General features: G+C 47.5%; 1 protein-coding gene across 1 annotated transcript; it reads left to right on the top strand.

The window, feature by feature from the left end:
* The first annotated feature begins 3240 nt into the window (after positions 1-3240).
* On the top strand, positions 3241-22699 carry LOC134394783 (transforming growth factor beta receptor type 3-like). Its single transcript, XM_063120508.1, has 17 exons — positions 3241-3263; positions 4226-4355; positions 5951-6123; positions 7415-7531; positions 7994-8162; positions 9250-9409; positions 9859-10015; positions 10568-10757; positions 12913-13157; positions 14682-14831; positions 17177-17494; positions 18047-18179; positions 18526-18600; positions 18929-19039; positions 20055-20099; positions 20884-20989; positions 21971-22699. The coding sequence occupies exons 2-16, from the start codon at positions 4274-4276 to the stop codon at positions 20967-20969; spliced, it is 2211 nt and encodes a 736-aa protein (XP_062976578.1). The 5' UTR covers positions 3241-3263; positions 4226-4273; the 3' UTR covers positions 20970-20989; positions 21971-22699.
* The last annotated feature ends 635 nt before the right edge of the window (positions 22700-23334 follow it).

The following is a 23334-nucleotide window of genomic DNA, read 5'->3' on the forward strand; positions in this document are numbered from 1 at the left end:
ATTTGTCCCATACAAATGACACCAAAGAGATCAGGGACCTACTTGGGAAACCAGGCTGCTGCAGTGGTTAGAGCAGTATTCCCCAACCAGTTTCCCCCCCTCTCCAGATGCCTGGACTTCAACTTATCAGCCCCAGCCAGCATGGCCAGTGGTCAAGAATCCTAGGAGATGTAGTCCAAAATGGGAGCTGTGAAGTTCACTACGACCCTTCAAGAAGTCAATCTCAGTCTAAGGTATTGTACAGGGTGGGTAGTTGGATTAAAATGTTACCTTGAGTTCCTTGGAGGACAGTTGCGATACAAACACTGTAATATATGAAACCCTTCCAGTGAGTGGCTAGACTAATGGCTGTGATCTAGAAAAAAATAGCATGGGAGCCATATAATATACTAGAAATGAGCTGCCATGCTAAGCCAGATCACTGGTCAATGCAGCCCAGTACATTGACTGGCATTGACCAAGCTTCTAGGCCTTCTAGTCTTACCTGTCTCTGCTGCTTGATACATCTAGCTGGATGCATGCTGTTTAGAAGGCATGTCATGGCCCCTTGCAAAGGAGAATGGGTTCATATTGAACCTTTCCTTAAACTGTTTGCAGTTGGAAGCTCCTGGGAGGACATGAAATACTGCCTCCCTCTGGTTCTCATTAGAAATTGGATGTTGGACTGGATGGGCCATTGTCCCTGGCTCAGGGCAGCAAGGTTTGGCTCGCCTCACCTAATACATTGTTTTCCCCTCCTGTGCGCAATTAGAACTGTCCCATTCTCCAGTTCACTTTTGAAAAAATAGTTTTAGAATGCAGTCTTGCAAAGGTGAAAAAGGTCCAGTTAACATGTTGCACTCTAGAAAATGTACTTAGTAGTAATTTGAAGTAAAGCAATACGTTTTTGCAATATTTTAAGCCCTCATCCCTTACTAATGTTTCTGGCATATTAGTTTTATGTTAGATCAATGTTGGCATTTCCTGAGACACATCAGTCTCCCTATATATTTCCTCTCTTCTCCCCTTGCCTGCTGCTGTAGTGCCCTTTGCCTGGGTTAATCTCCCTCCCCAGAGCCTATGACCCAGAAGTGCATAGCAGAAGGCGGCATCAAACCAAGCCTTCACCAACCTAGACCTCTCCAGGTGTTTGTGACTTCAACTCCCAACAGCCCTAGCCAGCGTGCCCACTGTTCAGGAATGCTGGGAGCTGCAGTCCAACACATACAGGGGCACCAGGGTCAGGTATGCTGATACAGCCACAGCCCAGCTGTGATTGAGAAATGTATCCTGGGAGAGGTGGATGGTAGGTTTTTTGGAGGGAAAGGGATGAATGTGGGGACTGAATGGCCAATATCCACAGCAGGTGGGAGACCATGAACTGCAAGGGCAAAAGCAAGGCTGGCTCTGTGTTTAATCACCATGAGAGAAATGCTCCAGGATTACCTTATTGTGACCGAGAAGAGCTCTGCCCAGCCAGTCATGCTTTCCAGGAGGAAGTGCATAACACTTGGTGTACAATTACAGTAAACAAAAGTTGATTAAGGAGGACAGACCAGTGGGTGAGAGATGGTGAGTAAGGAACAAAATGCAAAACAGAATTCCTGGTCTGAGATAAAATACTAGGCAAGCTAGCCAGTTGGGGGTACTGAGTTTTCACGGGTAATGATTTATTTATTTTAAAAAAATGTTACATACTTCTAAAGATCATGGGTTCAGAGCAAACAGTGCTGTGATTTCCCCAGGAACAGAGACAAGGCTTCTAAATGCTGATGTCTCACGCGCAGCAGTCTAGATGCACAGTGGTGGCAAGCTGGAATGCACATGCCCATTATGGAAACAGTGTGACTGACTAGGACCAGGGTACCAGAAAGAGTATGTAACATGGATACTGGCATGGTGGAGTTCCCACTGACTCGAGATTCTCTTCTAAAACAGGTTGATGTTGGATATTTGGGAGTACGGTGACAAGTGCTGTTCTCCAGTTGGGAATCGAGCAACTTGAGTGTTAAATTTCCACAGGTTCAGTCCCTTTCCCAGACTTACTGACACCCAAAGTTAATGCCAGCCAATGAACCAGCCCTGAGCGCTGCCTGCCAGGTGCCATCCTTCCATGCCACTGCTGTAATGAACTCTAGTCCATAAAAATCCTGTGCTACAGTAGACCTCTTAGTTTTTAAGGCAGGGTTGGAGAACCTGTGGCCTTCCAGATATTGTTGGACTCCCAACTCCCATCAGCCCCATCCATCATAACCAATGGTAGGGTGATGCGCCCCACCCCTGTATGTTTCTCACCCCTTCTCTAAGGTGCTGCTGACTGCTTTGTTTTGGCTGGGACAAGTCACATCCCGTGACTTGATCTATGCAGCTTATCACTCCCTGTGAGGCCTGATACTTTCCTTGAGGACCTTGGAGCATGTCCCAAAGTCTGCGACACTCTTCTAGGAAAAGTGAATGGGGTGTAAAGGGACAACTTCCCCTCTGGCCTCTTTGCTGCCTCCCCTTTGAAATCCCTCCCCTGTTTCTCTGTCCCCTGACCAATGATCCATTCAAGCCAGGCCTGTTTCCTGGAATGTCTCCTTCCGAGCCCCACCTCATGGGGGTGGCAGCAGGTCACGCCGACCCAGAGTGCCGCACAGCATGGGGCTCAACATACCTGTCAGTGCCTCCGGAAGGCTCCTCCTCTGCCTGCGTTAATCATCAATCCACCCATCTCCCTGGCAACCCAGGTGCTTGCCTTGTGTTTCTTGTTTTGTGGGATATCGTCTGGGTGAAGGTCGCTGGTTTGGTGGCGCTTGGCTCAGGCAGGGAGCCTTCTCCCTGCTCCAGAGAGAGCGAGAGAGCGATGAAGCTGCTACTGGCGAGGTCCTTGAAATCAGGGGAGGGAGGTGAAGAGACACGAGGCCACCTGGCTGCTGCTATTGCAAGAGTCAACTCCTTGCTCCTCTAACACCTTTCCTCCCCACCCTTGAATTCCCTTAGGACTCCACCTAATCCCTGCACCTTCCCCTCCCTCTCACTTGTAACTTGGCCCTCCCACAGGCCTACGGTTATTTTTAACCTTACGTAGACTTGTATCGCATTTTTTTTAAAAAAATTGTTTGCTAAACCGCTCCAGTGTGGAGAGGCACGGAGTTGTCCGTGGTTTCTGCATCCCTTGGAGTCGTATGAGACCTCCCACGTCCTTCCTACTCTTCCGCCCAGGTAGCAGTTTGTCCGACCTCCTCTTTGATTCTCCTCCTAAGCGGCATCTAGATCGTACTGGAGCAGCTCTGCTGGGCGAGGTCAGTGTTTCCCTGCTATCCGTTCCGACATGTGGAGTTTGCAAGCTGAGCTCTGCTTGCTTTGTAGGGTGTGTGTGTGTGTGTGTGTCAGAAATTCTGTTTAGCGCTCCTCTCATCCTGTAACCCCAAGTCTTGCTGTCTTGATGTAGTTCTATTCCCAAACTAGAGTCAGACACCAGAAAGCAGCTCTGAAAGTGAGGAGGGAGGTGTGAATAGAGAGGTTATTGGGGGATAAAGTCTTCATCGTCAAACACAGGAAGCTGCCTTCTGCTGAGCCGGACCCTCAGCCCATCTAGCCCAATGTTGTCAGGGCCGACTGGTGGTGGATCTCCAGTTTTTCAGGCAGGAATCCTTGGTAGCCCTACCTGGAGATGCCAGGGATTGAAGCTGGGACCGTCTGCGTGCAAACTCTTTGCTGTACCACTGAGCCACGGCCCTTCCCCTGCTGTCTAATGCTTGAAGTTGGGAGTGCAGGAAGATCCCCTGTCGGATCCTCACTCACAGCTCCAGCACCGAGAAGCAGGTGCTGGGGAAAGCCCTTCCTGAGAGTCTTGAAGGGATGCCGCGCGTCAGAGCAGACTTCACACCACTAGGTGGACCAACAGTCTGGCTCGGTCAAAGCGAAGCTTCCGACGTTCAGGGACTAGAAAGGACTGCAGAGAATTGGGAGTGGGGTAGTAGGGCTTTGCTCTTTACCCACTATCATTGTGTCTGTGCCAGGATGGGTTACAGGGATTTACGCAGTAATAAAGCTGTGTAGGGTGGTGTGAGTGTGTGTGTATGCGTGTGTCTGTAGTGGATAGGGCAAGAGCGAGGAAGGAAATTCTTGGCGTCCTGTCCTGAAATCTGGACAAGAAATTAAGCTGGCTTGTTCAGAGAGTGTTTCCAAGGAGCACGAAGGTCTTGGAGCAGCTTCCCTTCAACTCCCTGCTCTCTCGCCTGAGACTTGTTTTCCTACCTAGGGTGGAGCTAGAGAAGATCCGCAGCCCTGTTTCGGCGTTTGGGAAGCCATGCGTGGGAATGGCCAGCCAAAAGGCCACCTGGGGAGACGGTGTTTGCTGCTGCTTGTCCTATGGGGTTGCTCTGGAACAGGTAAAATCTTAAGCTGCTGAGGTGCAGTTGTCCCTGCCTGAGTGATCCGTTAGGGCTGATGCAGGAGTGCCAGGAAGGTGACGGTGGAGGGAGTAGCAGCGTGGGTCCTGTGGGTCGTCCCCCCCCCCGGCCCCTGTCACGGAATGCTATACATCTCATGTGACCATTATTCCTCAAGAGCATCTGTGTCTCTGTCCAGCTTATTGGCTCAAAGCAGTATTATTACTTTTTATAAAGAATGCAACGGAATGTGTACCAATTACGTATGCCAAAGGCATAAAATCTTTGGCATGCGGAATTAGCATTTTGCTAAAAAAAAGAAGTGTGTGTGTGTGTGTGTGTGTGTGTGTGTGTGTGAATGAGAGAGAGAGGGGCAGACAGTACTATGTACACAACATTGTAGATATCTGGAATATATATACCCCCATATGTTTATATATGTAATCTCAACACTTAAAATATATTTTACTTTGCAAACTTGGAGGTATTAACTTTGCTGTATTTTAAAGCAGGCCTTTTGACCTTGCTTAATGTCCCCCGTGTGTCTCTCCCCCACCCCACCCCAAATCTAAAATGGTGCCCCTAAGCTGATCAACTTTTCTGCCCATGCAATAGAACAAGTCGATGAAGATGTTAAAAAGTTGAAATGCTTTTAACTGGTATTCAGGGTGTTTCTTAATTCTACTGGATGCATCTCATGGTTTCTTGTCTTATTGTAATTTGTGCGTACAAGTGAAGAACAGGGTAACGCTCCCACTCTGTACTCAGCATTTGTTTTCGACCTTGATTAGCAGAGGACAGAAGCGCAGAGCCAAACTGTAGGCGGTTCCCGTGGGTGGTGCACAGCATATTGTTGGAGATCCTTCACTACCGGCTGAATTGATTGCTAGCAGACAGTGGCTGCTTTCTATAAAGGGAAGATCCCAGCCACCCATGTTTGCCTAGGATAGCTTCTGATCTGAATGGTGAGGGAAAGGCACATGCTGGGACAATAAATAATAATTCCTTCTAATAGCAAATTCAGGTAGTTGAGTGCCAACAGGACTGGAAGCCAAAACACAGCTGCCGAGAAGCAAGAGGAAGCGACCAGAATTATGCAGAAATACAAAAACAAACAAAACAGAAAAGGGGCAACCTCTCACCCACTCTAATTATACCCGATGAGGACAAAGCATGCTCAGTAGCCATGGCATGTTGAGAGTGTCAGCTGGGAAAGAAAAGCAGAAGCCCAATGGAAGGGGAGAGGAAATTGGCCTGACCGAGCCCCTGATAGCTTAAGTCCTTCTGGAGGGCACAGCTGGCTGGCTGAAACCCTGAACCCTCCCTGTTAGGTGAGTGATGACACACTACAACATTTTTGTTGCAGGTCCCACTTCTGCAATCTAAACACAAAATAAAAAAGATTGCTCGACCGTGTGTCTATCACCAAGCAATTTCGAGTGATCCCAAACTATGGCCTACAAAACATGCATTGATCCTTTATCTGGTCCCTTTGCTGTGCCTTGTCCAGACCTGGTCACTGTAGAGTGGATAGTAGATCCCAGTAGAAACCTCTCTCTTCTGGTGGACCAACCTTTGTTTTCCTTCTGCTGCAGCTGCCTGGCACCACCTCCCTTGTCTCTCCACGTCTGCCACCACCCGCCATCCGGTGCTGGGCTTCAGGGAGGTACTGCGGAGAGGCACCGGATGCACCAGTCGGAGACACTCTACCAGGGGGCAAGAAGTGCATGTCATCAGCCTGCACAAGGGAGTGCCAGCAAATGGCCAGGTACAGGGAGCTGCTTTCACGGGGAAGCTCATCTGCACCTTCTGGTTCGTGTAGTGCAGGGGCAATGGGCCTCTCTCACCCAAGGGCCGGATTCCACTTTGGAAAAGCTCACAAAGCCACATTCCAGTGGTCTAAGAAAGGCCAAAGGGTGGGCCAACTATTCCCAGCAAATTTTAGCTTGAATCTCTCACTGCCTGTAACTAAGCTTCCAAAGAGACATTTTGACCTTTTAGAATGGGAACAAAAACTGCACAAAAGCTAGGAAACTCCCAAACAACTGCTGATTGGGGAGATGGGTAAGCTGGGGCTGATGGGAGAGCTGAATTTGTCCCCCAGGCCTGAGCTTCTGCACCCCTGAGGTCCTGCCTAGCCTTTCCATGACAAGCTATACGAGCGCTCTTGCTCTGGCTCTATTCGCGAGCCAGGCCTCCCAGCCCAGAGAGCGCTGCGCCGGAATATGTCTCAGACATTAAGGCAAGACTCTTCTGCTCCAATCTGAAGTAATGCTGGTGTCCTGCCTGCCTCTAAGAGCCTTGGAATATGGTTTGCATGAAGTGGGAGGGGCCTGGAATGGAGGGAGGAGGGAGCAAAATGCCAGTCGGGAAGAGGGAGGTTGGAGCCAGAGAAGAGGCCAAAAGGGAATGAAAGCGGAGAAGAGAGAGAAGGAAGGACGGAGAAACCAGCAGCGTGGTGGAGAAGGAGACCATCTGCAGCTCAATGGAGAGTGCACCTTCACCCAAGGACAAGCAACCAAGGACTAGGGAACGGGATTAAGCTGCTGCTGTTGGTCCAGCAACAATAACGCTGCTGTTCAGAATGAACTGTGGGTTGAAATTGGAGTTGAATATATTTGGTTCATAGCTCTGTTAATTGTGTTGCTAATATTATTATCCACCAATCATTCTTAAGCAAAGAAAACATTGTTAAATATTTAGTTGCCTGTGTCTAAGGTGATTGCAACCCACCCCTCCTCATCCTGGTTATACAAACCTGAAGCATCACACTGGCCTTGCACAGCTGCTTTGCCGCCGTCAAGCAATCTCCCAAAGTCAAGGAAGGCTTAGGAAGGAAGGAAGATGTTAGTCAATCTTTGAAGCCAATCTTTGGCCGCCATTTTCCTTGCTATTGACCTAAGTGCTTAGTGCCCAGGAGACCTGCACATCCCTCATCCCTGTATCTGTGCCCACTTCTGTCGCAGGGCTCACCTTTCCTAGTTTCTGCCTCTCCTGTTCTCTTCCTTGTCCCACTCCCCCTTTGACCATCTGCCGAAAAGCCTGACCCTCTCTTTCAGGTCACTCTCGTGCTGGCCTCAGATCCCCTCGACAGAGCCTCCATCTTTGTGCTGCACTCCCTGGAACCTGTGAGTTGGGTGCTGCCGTCTCCCCCTGGGAAAAATTGGACCTTCCAGGTGAGAATGGAAGTTGGGCTAAAGAATCTGCACAGCATCATGAGGATTATTGGTTCAGGGGGACGGTTGGGGTCCCAGCCCTATGCCAAAAAAGAGGCTGAGCAACAGCAATGTGCTGTGGGAAGGAAGGAAGGAAGGGTAGAAGAACCAAATACATGACCTACATAAGCCTTTTAACACATACCAAGGGCTTTATCACCTAACCTTGCCTGTCCTCAGAACCATCTTTTGTAGTAAGTTCCTATTATTCCCATTTTACATTTGGGGGAAACTGAGGCTGAGGGAAGCTTGCCTAAGGCCACCCAGGGAGTCTATGGCTGAGGTGGAACTTGAGCCCAGATCTCTCAGGTTAAAGTCCAACACTATTTGTCTATCCTTAGTGCTTCCCCGCCAGGGGTATCAGAGAGGGATCACGTCCTTCAGGCCAGAATCTTTTACCCTTGTCCTTCCTCCTGTCTGTAGGTCTCCCCAGGATCCAGTGTCTCTGCCCCTGGGCCAGTGGCTTCCGCTGAGACCGACTTCCCAGAGACACCCCGAGGCCTGCTAAAGTGGGCATGGAGGGAGCATGGTGGGGTTACCTCTCTGGCTGAGTACCGTGGAATCAACACAATCTACACGCGCCTGGGGGCTGGTATGGGCAAGGAGGGACCGTAAAAAAACAACAGCCAAAACCCGCATTTTGAAAGGCTAAATTGAAAAGATGTGTTTCCACTCCTTGTTCTTGAGGGGGTGCAGTCCATGGTTTGGGGGCAACACAGGAGAAAAGCATTTCCTGTGTATCCCCAAAGAACTTGTCAATTTCACCTTCCACTTTGGCACTTCTTGAGAAAGAGGGTTGGGGAGAATTGACAAATTCTTTGAAGAATATGGGATATGGCTCTGAGGGGCTTAAATGAAGTGTGTGGAGAGAATGAAACTGGCAAGGATATTGACAAGAAGGGAATATGCCACTTGCACAAGATTGTTAAGTAAAATAAAACATAATTATGTCACGATTTGCACACATTTCAGGATCTTCACACACACACACACACGTATAAATTGTGCAAATTGCTGCCATTAAAAAAGAAATGGAATCCACATACTGGCTCATTTCAATTGGTTGCTACAGACTGAGTCCACACCAGTGAAGGAAAACAGATCAAAATCCGCAGGACTGAACCAGAAAAGCCCATCAAGTTTGCAGCCAGCAAGTGGAATTCTTGTACATCCCTGGGGAGGGTGGGGAGCAGTCTTGAGGCAGCAGGGCCTTGAAAGGCAGGACTTTTAGTACCTAGAGCTTCTCAGCAGTAATTGGGGAAGAGTTTGGGAAGGGGGCTAGGTTACAGGGCACAGTCTGGTGTGGTAAAACTTGCTGAAGCCGGGTCTGGCCACTGCTTGGATGCAAGACCAGCTGGAACATCAAGGTCTGCTACCTTGAGCTCCATCATGGACAAAAAGTGGAATGTACACGAAATGAATGAATAGACTTGTCCTTATCAATGGGAGATCCTTTGCCAGATCAATTTTTGTGAACCGCCCAGAGAGCTTCGGCTATTGGGCGGTATAGAAATGCAATAAATAAATAAATAAATAAATAAATAAATAAATATAGACAAGGTGTGTTTTGCTCATCTGGCCAGTGCAAACATTTGGTCATCACAGCAGTTTTCCCTGGGGTGACCCTATACCTACAAGTGAATCGCATTCTCCCATGTCCTCCTTCTTTTCTCTTCCAGACAGGACGGCACCGGCTACCTGCCGACTGCGTCGGAATTTCCTGACATCCAGGCACTTCGCCTCCGAGCGCCGGCGCCGGCCTGTGAGAGTTTGCCTGAATTCTGACCCTCCTCAAGACCTTGAGGTTCACATCATCCTCTCGAAAGGAGCTGCTCCCAGGTATTTGCCCGGGCGTTCGCCAAAGCCGGAGTTTGTGAGGGCGAGCATGTAAAAATTGCAAGAAGGCCCAGAGTTTTAACAGGAAGGAGCCTTTATGGGAAGTTGACATTGTCGAAGGGAGGGGAGATGGCTGGGGAATGACATGGAGCGGGGAAGGTACAGGTTAAACTGTTTCGTGCAAGGCTTTTCTTAAAATAAGACGTCAGTAAAAAAAAAAATTAAAAATCAAAAGACGGAAGGTCAGCTTGGAGCATGGGGTGGGGGGAGGTGGAGGGGCAGTGCTAGTAGGTCTGAGATTAGAGGGGTTCAGAATTGGGGGTGTCTGGGGATGTTAGGCCTTGAATGTTGTGGGGCTGTGGATTGAGAAGCCTTGTCAGAGCTTGGGAGCTGGGGTGGGCTGGCTGGCCCTTTTTCGCTCCCTGGTCTGATAGTGGGGCTGGGGGTGGCAGTATGCTCTCTTCCAGGCCCAGCTTGGCCCAGTTGACGGTGGAGCTCCATGCTGCCAGGAGGCCCCCCCGCCAGGGGCTGCTTCTGATACTGAAGAGTGAAGGAGCTGCCCAGTGGATGGTTCGGGCATCTCGCCTCACTGGCCAACTGCTCGTACTGGTATGGCCAGGGTCCGCTCTAGCGATAGCTTTGCCCACTCCAGGCTAGAGAGCTCTGTCTCCCCCTCGCCAAAGATAGCAGGGACCCGGAAGGGGGCATGTTTGCACACAGATTGGATGGATAGATGGATGTAGCCTTCCTGACCACTTTCTCGTCCTTCTCCATTGTTCCCGGGGTGCCAGCCCCTGCTCCCTTGGCTGCGAATAACTCCACACTTGCCTACCCCTTTCGTGGATGTGAGCCAAGGGCCCTTTCTACACCTAAGGATTATCCCAGGAAAATGGAGGGGTCGTCCCTGCCTGCTCCTGGGATCTCCTGTATGTCGTTTGGACGTACAGGGATGATCCCAGGACGATCCTGGGGGAAAAGGCAGGTGTAGAAATGGCCAAGGACTCTGGCTTCCTCTTTGGGCCTCTCCATCCCCCAAAGCTTGCTCCCTGTCGGTGAAGGGTGAGATTACCTTTCCAAAAGCCTGCCTGCAGTGGTGTTGCCGGTGGCTTCTCTCCATTCCTGCGCTCTGCTCTTGCCATTTGGGCTCTGTTTTCTTTGCAGGCTTCACACAAAGTCATCGTCAGCAGCACAGAAATGGACCTGCCTCTGACGGTGACCCAGCGTACATCCCCTGCGTTGGCTTCTGCCAGGGATCCTTTGCAGTATGCAGCAGAGCAGAAGCTGCCTGCCTTTACATCCTACACGGAGGCTGAGAGGGTGAACAGGTTTCTCCTTGTTGTTGGGATGAATGGTAGGTGAGATACAGAGAGCTTGAATGGACACGAATGAGGAAAGTGTCCACCAGAGAGATTGGGAATATGCCACTAGAGCTTCCTGGCATTGTTCTTCTAGACCGTATTCTGGAGGCCTACCTTGCTGTAAGATGAATCGGAGGCTGGGTTGGACTGCCTTTTTGTAAGGGTCTCTCCCAAAAAGAATTCCGACACGTTGCCGCAGTCAGGCTGAGGTTCTGATACAGCCTTGTCCAGGGGAGGCAACTTGTAGGCCTCCAGATATTTTGACCTACAACTCCCATCAGCCCTAGCCAGCATAGCCAATGCTGAGGCTTGGTGGAAGTTGTAGGCCAAAGTTGCCCTGCCCTGCCCTAAGCTGTTCAGCTGCTTGGGGAGAGTCTAAGCCCGAATGCCCACGTCCCACCATTTAGCCCAGCTCTAGAAATACCAAACAGTAAGGAGGTTTGAATTTACTTTTACCAAAGCCCGGAGAACACCAAACTGCACAAGCTTGTGAAATAGCCTAAGAGCCCAAGGGAGTGGCTTAACAACTCTGCAGTCTTAGGATGTGGGGAAGAATTAGTGTAGGGGTGGGCAGCAGCCTTGACCCCCATTTCCAGGTAGAAAGGTGGGATGTAAATTAAACAAACAAACAAACTTGTCTTCCTCCTGACATTCTTGGATTCCTACTCCCTAGTAGTTCCTACTCAGCCCATGCCTCGTAGCCAGTAGTGAGGCATGATGATGGTAAATGCAGTCCAACATCATTTGGAGGGCCAACAGTTAATCACCCCATGTAGTAGTGAGATATTCTCTTTTAAAACAATGCAGCCAAATGTCATGGTACAAAAAAGTTTATTGGGAAAAGGGGACAAGAGGAAATAAAAGGGAAAAGCCATTATCCATACACACAGGCTGGCAAAAAGCCATTAAGTCAATCTAAGGGTGCAATCTTATTCTTGGTGAGACAAAAATAAATCCTACAACTCTCAGCCTCCCCTAGACAGCATAACTGGCTGGGGGATGCTGGGAGTTGCAGGACTTATTTCTGTCTAAACATGCATAGGGTTACGCCCCTAGTAGTTACATGTTACCTATTTGAGCAGTCTTGGATTTCGGATCAAGTGCAGAGTTCCTTGCAGGAAAGGTGGTTTGAGAAAAAAAAACCTTTGGTCACCTGGCTGGCTGGTTCCAGGAGGTTCAACTGTTTATGGGGATTTAAGACCAGTACAAGCCATCCCCTGTATGGAGATGGATTGTTGTTCCGGCCAATTGTGAAAGAAGTTCCATTTTGAATGAAAGCAGTCTAAGTAGCCAGTCACACATTTATTTCGAGGCTAGATCCAGCTCCTTAACCATTCAAAGGACTGACCTGTGTCAACTAGCTGAGGCACTGTAAAGAAAGGGTGTGTGTGAAAGGATATATTGGTGAACAAAGATATATTGGCCAACAAAATGCAGAATATCTCTCTGTTGCAGGCCTCCAGAGAAATGGGCCAATCATAGATTCTCTAGGGGGCACTGTTGGTCTGCCAGGATATGGGGTTCATCACAGGGGGCGATAAAACTGCTACCCTGCAATGTGGCATTGTGGCAAGACAGGGCTGTCTTGGTAAAGCAGAGAGAACCAGCTCCTGCACAGTAGGTGAAAATGTTTGTCTCTTTCTGTGCTGCCCCCTCCTCCGCCCCACTTCTCAAAATGGTGTGCATGCTATTCACAGTGCGTGAGTGTATGCGAAAGCTTTTACTCCCCAGTTTTGGTTCAGTCCTACTGTGGTCTATGGAAATTTCCCCCACTGCTCTTGGTTCTATCTTGAATGCTTCATAGAATCATAGAATAGTGGAGTTGGAAGGGACCTAGAAGGCCATCGAGTCCAATCCCCTGCTCATTGCAGGAACCTGGCACCTTCCAGATGTGTTGACTACAACCCTCATCAGCCCCAGCCAACATGGCCAATGATCAGGAATGCTGGGAAGTGTAGTCCAACACATCTGGAGGGCGCCAGATTGGGGGAAGGCTAGCTTAGTCTATGGAGGAGAGGAAGGAGGCACCCCATATTATGACCCAACTCTTACACCCCTCACTTGGGTAATAGATGGAAGAGATCATCTTTGAGCTGCCCATGCTTCATATGGCTGCCTCACACTAACACATCTGCTTCTTCTTTGCAGAGGCTACACCTACTCCTCCAGAGGATCCTCAGCTATTTGGGCCCATCTTGAGTCCCCTCAGATTCACGGTCAAGAGTCATCACTTCCCAGAGGCTGTCACAGCAGGCTGGGAGATGAGGCAGGAGATCATGGGGGAGGATGGTTCTGCTATCTATCCACTGCCCACAGCCAAATTAGAGGGAATGGAATCGTTCCTGTGTCTTGGGGAGCAGAAACCCCTGCATGAAAATAAGGATCCTCAGACAGTGAGTAACCAAGCTGGGCATCTCCAGATCAGCAGAGACCAATCAATTTCCTACAGTGCACTTCCTTGTGGGTGGGCTGAGCAGCAGTGGGGTGGGAAGCATTCTCCTGCCCCTAAAGACCTCCGTGGAGCTTTTTAAAACAGTGTGATAGAATCATAGAATAGTAGAGTTGGAAGGGACCCATAAGGCCATCGAGTCCAACCCCCTGCTCAATGCAGGAATCCACCCTAAAGCATCCCTGACAGATGGCTGTCCAGCTGCCTCTTGAATGATTCTAGTGTGGGAGAGCCCACAACTTACCTAGGTAACTGGTTCCATTGTCATACTGCTCTAACAGTCAGGACGTTTTTCCTGATGTTCAGCTGGAATCTGATGTCCAGCCAGAATGCAGATAGCTAGTCCAGTATTCCCTGCTCTGACTGCCAGAGGCTTTTGCCAGCCTTGACACCCAAGAATTTTTCAATTGGAGATGCTAGGAACTGAACCAAACGAGCCACAAATGCTACAGAGCACGGAATGAGTGTAATTAAACCACTGAACTCTCCAATGAATACAAAGTTTTATATACATTTTATTATAAATGTATCAATATATATGATATATACCGTATTTCTTCGATTCTAAGATGCACTTTTCCCCCCATATAAACATCTCTGAAAACGGGGTGCGTCTTAGAATCGCAGGTGCGTTTATTATTTCTTAGAATCAAAGCTTTTTTCTGTTGGTAGTACTGAAATTAGTGTGTGTCTTACAATCGATGGCGACTTAGAATCGAAGAAATACGGTAATACCTAAAGGCTAATGAATAATAAACCCCATCCCCCAAAATCAAACAACTAAAATACACTAAGTTCTAAATTCCTGAATAGGTAAGTCTATAGTGTACATTGACAAAGAAAGGAAAGCTACGGGCATCCGGTAATGTTCTATTTTGTTGAACTTCATCCGGTGAAGACCACTGAACACCCAAGTTTCTTCCTCCATATATGCACGTCTTCCAATTCTTTCCTAAAAAGGACGATCAGCTGCCCATGTTGAACAGCAGACAATAGACTTTAGTGGGTTTTTACAGTCTTTAAGTGATTGAAGAGAATGAAGGAACATTGGAGAAGGCATTTTAAAAAGACCTTGGCTTTTTGGCAGCTGATGGTCCTTTTTGGGGAAAGAACTAAAGAAAGTGTGTATATATGGAGAAATCATTTAACTGTATCATAGATGTGTACTCTTTAGCATCTGTTGATTTCGTTTTGCTTGTCTGATCTTTGGGAATTGAACCAGGGATTTTCTCCATAAGGTTCTAAACTGCATTTGTGAATGTGACTCCTGTTAAGGAAGGGTACCAGAAATTTGGGCTGCTGTTGGCTTGATAGTTCTCTGCATAGGGGTGTTTTCTGCTCAGCGGGTAGCCCTGATCCGGATGCCCAGGGGCTCTCTTCGCCTAGGTCCTCTTGTACATCAGCCCCACTGTCCAGGCCTGCTTCTCTCCCACAGCGCTCCTTGCGTGTTTCATTGTCTTCAACCCAGGTGTCTCCCCCAGAAGCCACCATGGCCTCTCAGGACCGTCTTTTTCACCATGGGAATGTTCTCCTCAGCCTGGAGGTCTACAACTCTGAGGCTTTTACCAAACAACCAGGACTCTGTACAGTCCCAGCCAACAGCCGGGTCTTTGTGGAGGTAAATCTGATGTTGGTTCTACAGGAACAGGCTTTGCTGATGCGGAGGTTAGGATCCGGAGCCCTATCCCTAAATGAGCCTGAGCCAGTGGGCTTCCTCCACCATCCTAGCACAAGGTGGCAGCGGCGGTGGCCTGAGTGCCGCACATCTCTCTCAAGGCCTCATATAAGGCAGTTGGCCTGCTTTCTGCAAGTGACGAATAATACTCAAAGGACAACACAGCGTGAGCCATTTTCCAAAACAAGAAGGGCCTGCCTAGAGTGGCAATGCTCAGACTCAGTGCTGGTCATGATTTTTGTAGGCAAAAAGAGCCAGATAGAGATTCCCCAGATTTCATAATGAAGCCCAATGCAAGGGGTATCTTACTGCCACCATTTTATCTGATACTGAACCCCAGGATGGTAAAGAGACCTGAGAAATACCAAGAGGGGAGTATTGTGGAACTGGCAAAAGTCTATACACTTGGGCAGCCTTCACAATAGCTGGTTGGGGATGTTGGGAGTCGTATTCCAACACATCTAGATGCTAGATGAGCCCCTGCCAAAGGAAGTGAGGCAGGTGGCTACTAGGAGGAGGGCTTTCTCCGCTGTAGCACCCTGGCTGTGGAATGAGCTCCCCAGAGAGGTCCGCCTGGCGCCTACACTGTACTCTTTTCGTTGCCAGCTGAAGACCTTTTTATTCTCTCAGTATTTTAACATCTAAATTTAAACTTAAATTTAAATTTTACTGTTCTAACTCTGTATTTTAATCTTATATCAATTTTGCCACGTGGTTTTATCCTGGTTGTGCTTTTGATACTGTATTTTGTATTTGTGTTTTTAACCTGTTGGTTGTTTTATTATGGTTTTAATTTTTGTGAACCGCCCAGAGAGCTTCAGTTATTGGGCGGTATAAAAATGTAATAAATACATACATACATACCAGGTTTGAAAAGGCTGCACTAGGGACAGCCCATCCCTTCAGCATTAAATTTTCTGTACCTTTAGTAGTTTAGTGTGCTTTAGGAGATCCGCCTTTTGAAATCTCTGTCCCACTGTGCCATGACAAACTGCACCTCCACCTTCTGTCACCTATACAACCAGTGACTGCTAGTGTGGTGTAGTGGCTAAGGTGTTGGATTGGGAGTCAGGAGATCCGGGTTCTAGTCCCCACTCGGCCATGGAAACCCACTGGGTGACTTTGGGCCAGTCATAGACTCTTAGCCCAACCTACCTCACAGGGTTGTTGTTGTGAGGAAAACATGGAGAGGAGGAGGATTATGTATGCCGCCTTGGGTTCCTTGGAGGAAAAAAGGCAGGATATAAATGTAATAAATAAATAAATAAATAAATAAATAGAAAGTTATCCATCCCAGCAATACTTTTATTCGTATGTTAGGATTTCTAGCCTCCCAGTTCACTCCTAAATAGTAAAAGAGAAGAATCAAATGGGAGGTGCTCAGTGTACTAAACCATCAGGATGAAATGGGCAATCTAAAGAAAGCAAGATGTATTCAGGGAAACAGATGAAAACATTTTAAAACAATATTTGTGTGTGTGTTGCAATTCTGCCAGGAACACAAAGAACTTAACAGAACGTTGTGTTGGGAGCAGAATTCAGTTCCCTGAGAAGCTCAGCATTTCATTTTAAAAAATGCAAGTTTCTAACCTCACGGCAGCAAAGATGTGCTTCAAAGTGGGCAATTCCTTTTCCAGGAGTTGGGAACAAGGTTTCAATGGCTTGTAGACTTCTTCGTCTCTCCGCATGATCACCAAAACCAAAATTAATCCTACGAAGTTTCTCAATTTGTATAGTTTACACAGCTTGTCAAGTTTCACTTTTCCTGGTACGGAATAAGTGAAGATAGTGGTGTTGGTGTTGCAGAGACCTCCCCATAGTGTGGATTTTAATCCTGCAGAAAACTGGAGAGACCCTTCAGGAACCTGTGAAATCCCCCCTTTATGGATCAGCCTCAAAAGCCCAGTAATGTATAACCCCATCCCAGTGCACTTCCGGGTTAGGTCACTTGGGAACCAGACATAACTCACTGTGTGCTTTTGGATAACGGCTGTGGCAGAAGAAGGTGGGCTGAATCTGCATTCTTCATGCTGGTTTTCGTCTACCAGGGAACCTCACAGGAATGGGCCTTTAATTTACGGTTGAGGCATTGCATATCAATGAGGGTATGGAGCTACTGCAACAGGCAAGATTATGCACTCAAGAGCGGAGTTTGAGGGAAATAGCTGCAGTTTGGCTCATGCAGAAATCTATAGAACATGATTGGATGTATCTGTACCATAGCAGATCAGCCTCTTCTTCCAGCCTTTGTGCTTTGCAGACGAGATGGTGTTTCCTTCCTTCTCCAGGCTTCCTTGGCAACCCATGACCTGTGCCTTGGCTTCACCATCCAGCAGTGCTTCATCTCCCCCTCCTCGGACTCTTCGGTGACATCTTCATACCTGCTGGTCCAGCACGGTTGTGCGGCTGATGTCCGGGTCAATTTGTCCAAGTCCGAGCGGGAGGCCTGGGGTCAGGCCTTGCCTCCGGGATACCAGGAACGCCAACGGCTGAGCTTTGTGCTGCAACCCCGCTCCAATGACTCCATTCATTTCTTGCACTGCCGCTTGACACTCTGCAGCAGGGAGCCTCATGACCCCGGCAAACCCAAGGGCCCAATCCCCAAGGTCTCTGGGCTAGGGATCCCGGGCCTCTCCTGTAGTGCCAGTGTGCTATTAAAACCTTGCTGCCCTGAATGGACAACTTTGTATAAGAATCTGCCTTCTAACCGATTGGACTGTCCATCTAGCGGAGTGTTCTCTACTCCCACCTGCAGTTTCTCTTCAGGGTCCCGGGCAGAGTTCTTTCCCCATCAGTTGATCCGTTTACCTGGAGATGCCAAAGGCTGAACCTCTGAATGCAAAGCATGTGTTCTACCACTAAGCTATGCCCACTTCCCACAATCTGAGTTCCATCCCTGCTCTTGGGTTGGAAAGAAAGTGCCTAAGAAGAGATGGGATCAAACTGAAAGTGAAACTCTTTGGATGGGGTGCAGAGATAGGGGTGGGGGAGAGAGAGTGTCTGGAATGTGCTTCTGTGCAGGAGCTCTGCCACTTGCTTGAGAATCTACACGGGGAAATGAGGTATCTGGACTTATTGAGAAGGGGGATGGTATCTGGAGCTAGGCTGTTTTCCACTGCTAGGCTGAGGCACTCTTTTGAGACAAGCTTTCGTTTCAGTGCCAGTCCGAGGACGAGGCCTGCAGGGCAGAAGAGGAGCTGGCCAGTGGGCGCTTCCAGCGCACAGTCACCAAACCCATCATTGTGACGGTGGACATTCCGCTCAGGGCTCCCACTCCACGTCTGAGACCAGGTGGGAATATTGACATTGGTTCTGGAGAGTAGCCAAAAGAGGGTGGTTGGCTAAGGGTGGGTGGGTCACAGTTCAGCACCTCTGTCTCCAAACTGGGTAGCAGTGGCTGCAGTTGGGGAGGGTTGCCCCATAGAAGTGAAAGAAGAGGCTGGGATGGGCGAGGCTGTCCCCATCAAACTGCACGCTCAGAAAGTACCAGTTGACCCACTGTTTGTCTATACTGAGAAGCGAAGGAGCTATGCTGGGCAAGAAGTAACCCAGAATCACGTGCTCCTTTTCTGGAGCCTACTTTCTGCAAACATGTCCTCTGGGTATCCTGTTTCCTATTCCTTTCTTTCTTCTGTAGATAATCCCGTGTTCAACCAGCACGGAAAAGTGCTGAAGGGTGCAAACCACTCACGGAAGGCACAGCCAGTCCCCAGTAAGTTAAACATTGCCATGCTGCCTCACTAGCCTTGTTTCCCTGGTATTCGGAGAGTGGAATTGGTTCTAAACCTGGATGCCACCTAGAAGAGAAGTGTAGTCTACGACTACACTTGTGTGCTGGAAGAAGGAAAGGCACTTTCTCCCAGAGCAATGAGGGTCTTCCTCCATGTTTCTGGAAGTGGGCTGGAGCACGAGTCCGGAATTTGGGCCTTTGTTCTGTATCATCCTATGAGACACCTGATCAACAGGTCTTATTGAATGCAGAAACGCAATGCGTTTTCTTTCCCCTCCTTCTCAATTTTCTGTTCCCACTCTCTCTGCAGCTGCAGCTGCGCCAGGGCTGGAGCTCCCAGCTGTAGTTGGCATCGCTTTTTCAGCCTTTGTCATCGGTATCTCCCTTGCTGGTGGGCTCTGGTTCATTCATTCCCAAACAGGTAGGTATGAAGATGGTGCTCTCAGTGCCGTAGGTGCCGCCTACTTTGTTTTAGCGATTGATCTTGCAAAACGTGGGGAAGAGCATTTCATCCTATTAGCCAGACTTGTGTGAATGTGGACTGGAGAATATGCCCAAGCTGAAATCTTAGAATTGTGGAGCATGCCATATGTCTGCCCCTGTGCCCTCAAATAGGAGCTAGTTTGCAATCCCCAAACTCAGTATAGCTCTGGGCAGCCTTGCCAATTCCCAGAGAATGCAACTTCCCCGAGAACAGCAAGCATGTGGAGTTCTTCCTCCACCTTGATCTATAGGGCTTTCCCTCTGCCTGCCGCAATGGGTTCTGTGTCCTTGTTGCATGCATTTTACAGAGAAGGCAGGTCCCTGCCCAGAGGAGCTTAAAGTCTAACATTTGACATTGGGAAGACAACAGAGGAAGGGTAGGAAAGCAGAACCAGGGATAAACAAGGGAAGAATATAAGTTGTTCCGTGACATGTGTTCAGGCTTAGCTACAAAACTAGGGCATTGAAACTGGCAACTGAATGACGTCCTTGCAAAATCAGTCAAAGGCTTCATGGTCCTTAGGTGATGTATGATACAATGACTTAAATACAGATTGGAATCAATGGCATAGAAATGCTTGAGCCTCGTGGTAAGGAGGGAATTATGTGTCTAGCACATTCAATGTTCAGTATGATACGAGAAGACCAATATAAACAGCCATGCTTCTTTTTTTCCCTTTTCTTTTTTTGCATATTTATATTTGTCAAGTTCTCCCCACCCACCAGGGACAATGAAAAGGCCAAACAGTTGCAAGAGTGACAGAAAGTGGAGACCAGAGGGGAGGGAGAGGAAGAGGGATTTGCGTGCATATTGAAGTCTTGATCCTCATTCCACAAGCTTCTTGTTTGTTTCTGATTTTTTTTAGTAGGCACTGATCATACATTTTCATGCTTTTCTTTGAAACAGTGAGATCTAGAATATCTAGATTTTAATGCCAGCCTTGAACTCTTAGGTGACAAAGCTGTCAGAAAGAGAAGCCAACCTGCAGCTGAGACAGGTGAGGTGGCCCACTGGCTTTCGAGAAATCATCCTTAGTGGCACTCATTCTTATCTTATCCTCATTTCTGTCCCTGGTTGTTGTTGTTGTTATTATTATTATTATTTATTTATATAGCACCATCAATGTACATGGTGCTGTACAGAGTTGTGAAGGAATTTCTGCTCTGCACTATAGGAATGTCTACATGACATTTTATTGGGTTTATATTTGTCACTGTTTCTCCCAAAGAATCATGGGCATTGTAGTTTGGCAAGAGGTCACGAAGTCACGAAGAGTCAGAAACGACTGAACGAATAAACAACAAGAATTTAATTGTCACTGTTTCTCCCAAAGAATCATGGGCATTGTAGTTTGGCAAGAGTGTTGAGAATTGGCTGTTAAGTGATCCTTAATCCCCCCCCTTCCCCTGTAGAAGTTTCCCCTGAGGGTACTTGGCCTGGTTTGAGCAATCCCGAGTTCGAAGGCACACAGGGCTTGGAGTTCAAGAAAGAGCCCTTCTTACTGTCTCTGTATTTTATGTAAAAGATTCACTTCATTGCTCTAGGGCTAAGGGCAGCTGCTTAGTCAGTTTTAAATATACCCAAGCCAGGACTGTTGTACATCTCAACCAGTTTGGTTTTGTCTCAGTTCTTAACAGCAGGAAACTATAAATGTGCAAAGACATACATAAATAAACATATGCAAATAAGCCAATCATGAAAAACAACAACGATTATGGGGTGGTTGCAGTACAATTCGGAGGAGCGGCACCTTTGCATGTTATCTCTTTTCCGCCTGCCAGATCCTGAAGAAATAGCTGTTCCAAAGCTCCTAGATGTTTCCTCAGCTCTGAATGCAGTTGGTCCTGCACATGGTTCCTTGCCCTAAGAGGTCTAGCTTGACCACAGGTACCTGGACTTAAGTTCATGGGAGAAATGAAATTGAGGAATTGTCATAGCAAAAAGGGGCAATAGCTAAAAACATATTGGTAAAAAAACCAAACCTGCTGCATGGATGGGATGGCTTCCTTCCATTTCAGTATACTTCTCCATCAAAACATTAAATTCTGGCATATCAGTAGTACAACTTAACAAGAAATCCAAATGCATGAAGAGCTTATCATGCACAATAAGGAAAATGTAGAACTGTCTCTGATTTTGGCTGAACATGTTCATTATTCTGTGGAATGGAACTTTTGGTGGGGGATGTAGAACCCTGGAGCAGATGGGTGTAAGAAAGAGGAACTGGGCTCTGGAAGGGATTCTGCAAACGACTAGTCCTCAAACATCATTCAGCCTTTTAGCCACAGAGGCTACCTGAGTCTTTTGAAGTAAAGAGCTAAATGGGAGCCACTTTGCACTAGCACCTGCAAGTTCCATGGATTGTTGTTTTGGGGTACAATGTACTGGGTACCTTTTCCCGGACAGATTTGTTGAAATGAATAGCCGTCCACAGGACTAAGCATGTGCTTTCACACAACTCCCTCTCATTTCAATGGAGCTTGAACCTTCCCATGGATTGCATCTCCTGAGATTTATTAAGCTCTTCTCACAAGTGACACATACCATGTCTGAGATGAAAACCTACACTAAAATATATGTTTTAAACTGGTTCTTTTCTGCTATTTCTCTCATATTAATATTTACAAATGAGACAACTTGGAGTAAAGGTCATACTTAGGATAAATTGTCAAAATTTACCTCTATAACTTGATGTGGTGCAGCAGTTACTTGACAGGTCTCTCGTGCAATAAAATAGGAGAAATGTAAAAATATGCAGGGATTGAGGTGAATGGGGACCTTGAGTGAGCTGGGAACATAACAGGAAGGCCCGAGAGTCAGAGGGAACTGTACATGTTTAGCTATGTTGATTAACTGTCTCTATTGTAGGTTCTGGAATGTGTTCTGCCTGTGACCAAGCATCTATTTCAGTGGACTCACCTGCATTCCCCAGTATCCAACCTTTTCATAACTTCAGCCTTTCGTCCAGTGTTGAAACTGGTTGAATCAATAACTTCCAACACTGTATAAGCTCACCCTCTATGTTTTAGCATAAATGAGCAATTCTGTTTACTGGCAGCAGTAGTAAGGCTTTGTCATTACATAATTGGGCAGTTTCCTGGAGTGTTGCGGTGCTCCCCCATGGAATTTCACTCTCCATTTCTGCGTGGATAAAGAGGAACTCTCCTGCTCCAATCTCTGCAGATGTATATTACATTCCACTACTTTTTACCAAGTTTGCTGTCTCATCTTGTAGAGACGCTTTCAATGAGTACACTTTAGGAGAAGGCAAAGACTCTGGTGTATTTTGGTTGAGATTCCCACTGGGAAACATAGACAATACATCATCTGGCTATTTTACCTATCTGACTGTAGTAATAATTTTCAATCTTAGTCTGAATTTTATGCTATGTTGGGATATGCTGGTTTTCATGCACCTGCCAAGTAGAGGCTCCCCAACTTTCCAAGGGCACAAAGATGGCTGCCAAAAGACGAGCTTCAAACTTAGCAAATGTTTGGGACTGCTCTTGTAAGCCACTTTGAAAATTATGTAACTTTCTATTAAACTGCTGTGCAGCAGACTTGCAAAAGTGCATGGTGCCTTTTTCAACAGGCAGTGTTTTCCTACTACCTTAGTAAGTACGTTGCCAACTATGCAGCCAAATTTGTGTACGAAAGCCTGATTCAATAGGAGAGGCTATAAATGTCTGCATTATTGTACATGAGAATTTCTAGAGGCTGTATACTCTGCCTGCTATGGTTAACCTTAAGTGTGGTCTTAAGTGTTGGGAAAAAGTTAAACTGGGGTCTTTTCTTAATAATGCATAGAGAAATAAGGCATTATCCATTCCCCCTGGGTACTACAACTCTACAGCATCATAGGGCAGCTTCATCTATAAGAGCAGGGGTGAGAAATGTATGCCCCCGCCCCCAGAGGTTGTACTTCAACCCCTGCATGGATGATGAGAGTTGTAGCAGCCTTCTTGATGTTGCCAGATATTTTGCATGACGCCTGGATGCTGCTGTTATTTCACTACAGAACTCTCTCCTTGAACCTGCCATATGTGGAAATTGTGTGAAGTCCATAGCTTTAAGCTGGAACTCCTTTGTGGGAGGGTTTTTAACGAAACACTTTTGTAGCCGACTGGGATAGAGAGGAGCTTAACAGTCTAGGCTCATTTGCACTACACATGTTGGTACCCACATGATGAGCACCGCCCTCCTTCTCCCCCACCCCCATCAAGGCCCGAGAC

This window comes from Elgaria multicarinata, chromosome 3, assembly GCF_023053635.1.
Source record: "Elgaria multicarinata webbii isolate HBS135686 ecotype San Diego chromosome 3, rElgMul1.1.pri, whole genome shotgun sequence".
NCBI classification, from domain to species: Eukaryota; Metazoa; Chordata; class Lepidosauria; order Squamata; family Anguidae; genus Elgaria; species Elgaria multicarinata.